The sequence below is a fragment of the Etheostoma cragini genome, chromosome 5 (assembly GCF_013103735.1).
Source record: "Etheostoma cragini isolate CJK2018 chromosome 5, CSU_Ecrag_1.0, whole genome shotgun sequence".
In the NCBI taxonomy this organism is placed as follows: Eukaryota; Metazoa; Chordata; class Actinopteri; order Perciformes; family Percidae; genus Etheostoma; species Etheostoma cragini.
In genome coordinates this window covers 7,448,961-7,453,925 of record NC_048411.1, presented here as the reverse complement: position 1 = coordinate 7,453,925, position 4,965 = coordinate 7,448,961, and the positions used below count along the sequence as shown (strand labels likewise).

General features: G+C 41.1%; 1 protein-coding gene across 1 annotated transcript in view; it reads right to left on the bottom strand.

Moving 5' to 3' along the window:
* Positions 1-1,220: 1,220 nt before the first annotated feature.
* Positions 1,221-4,965, bottom strand: part of ankrd34bb (ankyrin repeat domain 34Bb) — a 4,911-nt gene continuing 1,166 nt past the window's right edge. The window contains exon 2 of the mRNA XM_034872215.1: positions 1,221-2,750. Coding sequence (XP_034728106.1) covers positions 1,315-2,750 — 1,436 coding nt within the window. The 3' untranslated portion in view covers positions 1,221-1,314. The remainder of the gene's footprint in view (positions 2,751-4,965) is intronic.

Below are 4,965 nucleotides of genomic sequence, written 5' to 3'. Positions count from 1 at the left end.
CCAAGTATTGTTACCATGCTTTTAATTTAGGGCATCTAGCCCACTGGTCACTTCCTCCTGAGAGAGCCACAGCCTGGTACTGCAATGAGTAGTCTGTTCTTGCCCCATTACAAAGCTTGTCTGTCTAACTGCATGGTAGGGCGAAAACACATCCGATAAGCTCGCCATCTGTTAGTGGGGATTCATGGATCCAGATCTTCTGCCCTGACAGCACAAGAATGCTGCTGAAATATGGAAAAGGTAATGAGGCTTTTGGGTGTTAGTCTGTGCTTATGCAGAACCTGTCGATGGGGCCCGGTCAGCCCTCAAGAAGACATGGGAAATGGACCCGAGTAATACACTGGTTGAAGAGGAGTGGGACAGAATTTGTAGAAAAAAAAAATATGTCAAGCAATGTGAGGATGCGCCTCATCAAGTTGAAGATCATGCATTGCTTCTATTAGACACCCGCCAGATTGTTTAGACTTGGTTTGAAAGACAACAAATGGAAATGTTGGATGTGTAAGACACAGGACAGACAATTAATTCATGTCCTGTGATAAATTCCAGGAATTCTAGACTGGGATAGATGATAGACTGGTATACTGCAATGTCTACAAACCTGTTGGCTCTATAGGGAAACTAAGCAGAGGGTCCAGAAGTGGGTCTCTGAGGGTTTTGAGGTGAGCCAGAACACCAGGGGTTAGGGTGACGGGTCTGTAGTAATTTAGTCCTGGGATCCTTGTTTTTTGGTGGACAGTGATGATGGTGAAGGACTTGAAGCAGGGTGGCACGTGGCATGTCTTCAGTGAGGTGTTAGATATGTCTGTGAACACCGGAGACAGCTGAGCAGCGCTGAGTTTCAATATGTTTAGTTACTTGCCCTTTTCAAATCTTCGACCGAATTCCATCGCCTTCCTCATGGAGATGGCCCAGTTGTGAGAACAATTGTATGTATGGAGTTACCTTTGGTAACTTTCTTTTTCATTATTGTTATTATTGTAATTTTCCATTTTTATACTGTATATGTCATTACATGGAGCTCAAACTGTCCCTGGGGCAGATACTACAATACAAAATTTAGTGATGAGAGGTCTTAAAACAATGCAGGCTCACAATGCCTAAACTGTATGTAGCCTTGAAAAAGCATATGAACTGGCATTAGCAGTGACATCATAGGAATGGTACAGCAATGTGTAATACTGGTAAGAGTACATTTATTTTGTCCTGATACTTGCTATATTTAATTCTAGTGGCAAAAAGTTTCAAAGTTGAACAGCTGTTTTATCTGCTCACTCTGCATTGAGTGTCGTCTCCACAGCATTTTCTTGGCTTTTAGATCCCTAGGGAAAACAGGTGCACAAGGAAGAACAGCTTTGACCCTGATTCAATTTGATTCAATGTCTTGCTACTTCTACAAAAAGGGTAGAACGAGCTAGAATTGACCCCAATATTTGGTATAGGTGCATGTGGATTCAGAGGAGGGAGGTATCCAGGGCGAGCGTGGGCGATGTGATCCGAAATAATGGCCCCTGATGCTCTTCGCTCCAGCCTGGCAATGCTCCGTCTTTGGACAGAGCCATCTAAGGACTCCCTGGAACCTGACAGAGCGGAGGATCTGTGGCTCAGCTTGTGCTTTTCTGCTTCCACTTTAACTCCACCAATCTTCTTGGAGCTATTGTCTCGGCTGCCAAACTGTGGTAACTGAGAGTCAGAACTGTAGTGGTCAATACCAATGTTCTGCAGATGGACCACATTTTGCAGACTGTAAACATTAAATTCTCTGAGACAGTCAGAGGAATCTTTATCCACAGGACTGGATTCATGGGGAAAGGGGAGACTGCTTTGATGCAAGTTTGGGTGTGAAGCAGAATGTTGTAAACTTGCAGCACTGTCATATGACATCTTTCTACCAAAGCCTCGTCTTCCACCTCCTCCCCTATTCTCATTTACTGACATGTTTTCTAGTGCTTTCAGAAGCCCTGTTTCATCTTTGACATTGATGCTGTTGTGCCTTGACACAGCTGGAGGTCTTCTGTGAAAGGTGAGACCATTGACTATGAAGGACTGCTCCTCCTCAGGTGTAATTTCTACCGGCTCCTCTGTCAGAGAGGAGGCCTGGCTCTGCTGGAACAGCAGGCAAGGACTTTTAGACCACTGCTCTGAGTAAAGATGATTAAGTTGTTTATCCACACCAGGAACACATAAAGGACTAGGATGTTGGATTGGAGAACCTGATTGAGATGGGTCTAAACCAGGCCTTGAGACCAAATACTGGGGATCCTTGAAGCCAAGAAGGGGGCTAACAGGTTGTAAAGAAGCAGCTGCTGTGAAGCCCTGTGAAGTAGGAGGAGGATATGGAGACAAGCAACAAGATGTTGGGGTGTAATGCAGATGCTCCTCAAGGTCTGGAGGTGGAGGAACATTGAGGTATTGCTTTGTCATCTGATGGCCGGATGGCAGTTTGTTGGTGGTGATGATGATGACTTCCTTCCCTTTGGCTTTACAGGCATCCAGGAGGAGCCTGAGGATGTCCCTGTTGCCTGAATTGACAGCATAAACCAATGCTGATAAGCCTGCATGATCCTCCAGAGTTGGATCAGCTCCACTGCTCAGGAGGAGTAACAGAATTTCAGCTCCAGTTTGTTCGATGCATGCATGAATCAAAGCTGTTTTTCCGGTCTTATCTTGGATGTTTGGATCAGCACCATTTTCCAGAAGATACCTATTGGAAGTGAAGATCACATTTATAAACCCAAGGAAAGTTAAAGCTAGTAATCCTCAACAAATCACGTTTTCAAGAATCAATAGCAGACATACAGTATTTCTGATAGAACATACCAAACCATCTTGTGTTCGGGCACACTCTGTAAATCTGAATGGTGTGTCTTGCAGATCACCATAAGTGGTGTCTCGCCATATTCATTACTCTTGTTTATGTAGGCCCCTCCCTCCAGGAGCAGCCGAGTCAGACGCAGACGACATAAATAGACAGCCTTCAACAAAGAATTGCCATCAGTTTGAACCTCTCTTGACTCATCCATTGTAAAAATCTTGGCTGCCTCTAATCCACTTTCAGTATCTTTTATGAAGAATTGTCATGTTTGTCCAAAGGTAGACACAGCCCAGTCCCTGCAATAGAGGAAGAGGAACACTAAATTCTCATAATTTTTCCCCATTAATTACAAACTGCACATAGTCAGTCTGAGATCCTCACATACTTGCTTTAAATATAGATAATTTTTGAAACAAAAATAATGTAACAGTTTTCAAGAGGCAAACATGCAAGAAAGTTTGTTTCAATAGTCATGCATAATTCGTGTAGGCAATTAAGGGGGTACAGATTCAATTATGAGTAAATGGATTAATACGAATAAAGTTATAAATATTTAACTTTATTAAACTGACAAATAAACGGGGCCCCACCCTGAACTCTGGGGCCAAATACCCATCTGTTAATAGAGTCTCTGAAGATGGTGTTTGCTTAAAATACAGATATGGAGTTGATTAATTAATCTCATATTTATGAAGTGAAGCGTGAAGGAGTGAAATCCGAGCACTGACCTGCAAAAGTCCTACAAATTCTTCAATCAATAAACATTGAATAACCTACTCCAACTATAACACAAACTCAATACCAAGCAGCATGTGTGTGTCTGTGTGTGTGTGTGTGTGTGTGTGTGTTTGTGTGAATGTGTGTGTATTGTATACGATTACAATATGGTGAAAGCATGAACAAGAAGTACATTTTAATATTTGCATTTTTGGTTTGATCTGATCTTAGTTGTGCTGCGTGCCACACAATGAGTGATACTTAAGACAAACAGATTGGGAGGTCATGTTGAACATGGATGACCACAGCTCGTCAGTTGAGGATAACAAAACAACAAACAAGGTTTGAGGTGCAAGAGCTGATAATGTTCCTGTGGTTAATAGCACATCAAAAACAGCTTCAGGAAGATGTCTGGCAAATTTGATGTGTCATAGTTGTCCAAGTTATTCTTTAGGTGTTGAAAATCATGTTGGCACGGGGCAAGGTTATAATCGTTAAATTGTAAAAAACGATACCTACTTGAAACTGCAATGTCTATTTGCAAAACAAACTAAATTAAAATAATTGCACGACTGTCCTTAATTTTTTTGTCTTTGTCAATGTCTTTCACAGAGCAAATAACGTTATATCTGTCATGGTTGACATTTCCAACCATAGACCTGTTATATACAGTCAATGCCATAGACACATAGCTACCAACAGGGAATCCAGAAATTCGGACATTCCATGTAAAATTGTACACAGCATAGTCTGTGCCCAGTGGGTTAATAAAGTTTGTGTATTGATACTGGAATGTCTACACAACTGTGTGAGTGGATGGACTTCAAAAAGTTCAAAACACATGTTCAAACATGTCTTCTTTAGTCTGTTGGCTGTTATGGTTTTTTTGTGCTCCTCAACATATGTACATTTTATGTACTGGTTTTGTTGTTGGATACATTGTTGAAAACATTCCTAAAATTGTATGATGTTTTTGTGGAGTTATTATTACACAATACTTTTTATGACCTTTTTGAATGTTGGCCCTGACAAATAACCCATATTACAGAAAAAGACATTTTCAAAAAAATAAAAAATAAACTACACTAGCAAACCTGCTTTAAAAACTAATTAAAACTAAAATGAATTTGCAAAAAAGTCAAAACAAAATAAATACTAATGAAAAACGCAACACTGTAACAACCTTGGCATGGACAAGGGGGACAAGGGGGGCATGATGGGGGGAATATAATGACATCAGGGTCCAGAGGCAACTTATAACCAGTGGTGGAGGAAGTATTGAATCTCAGTACTTAAGTAAAAGTACAAATAACCAGAGATACAGTACTTTAGTAAAAGTACCACAATGACAACCCTATTGTTGTGGTTTGGGGTTTTTGTTGGGTTTGTTTTCCCGTTTCTGCCTCCTTGTGAATGTCTCAGTGTTTTCCCAG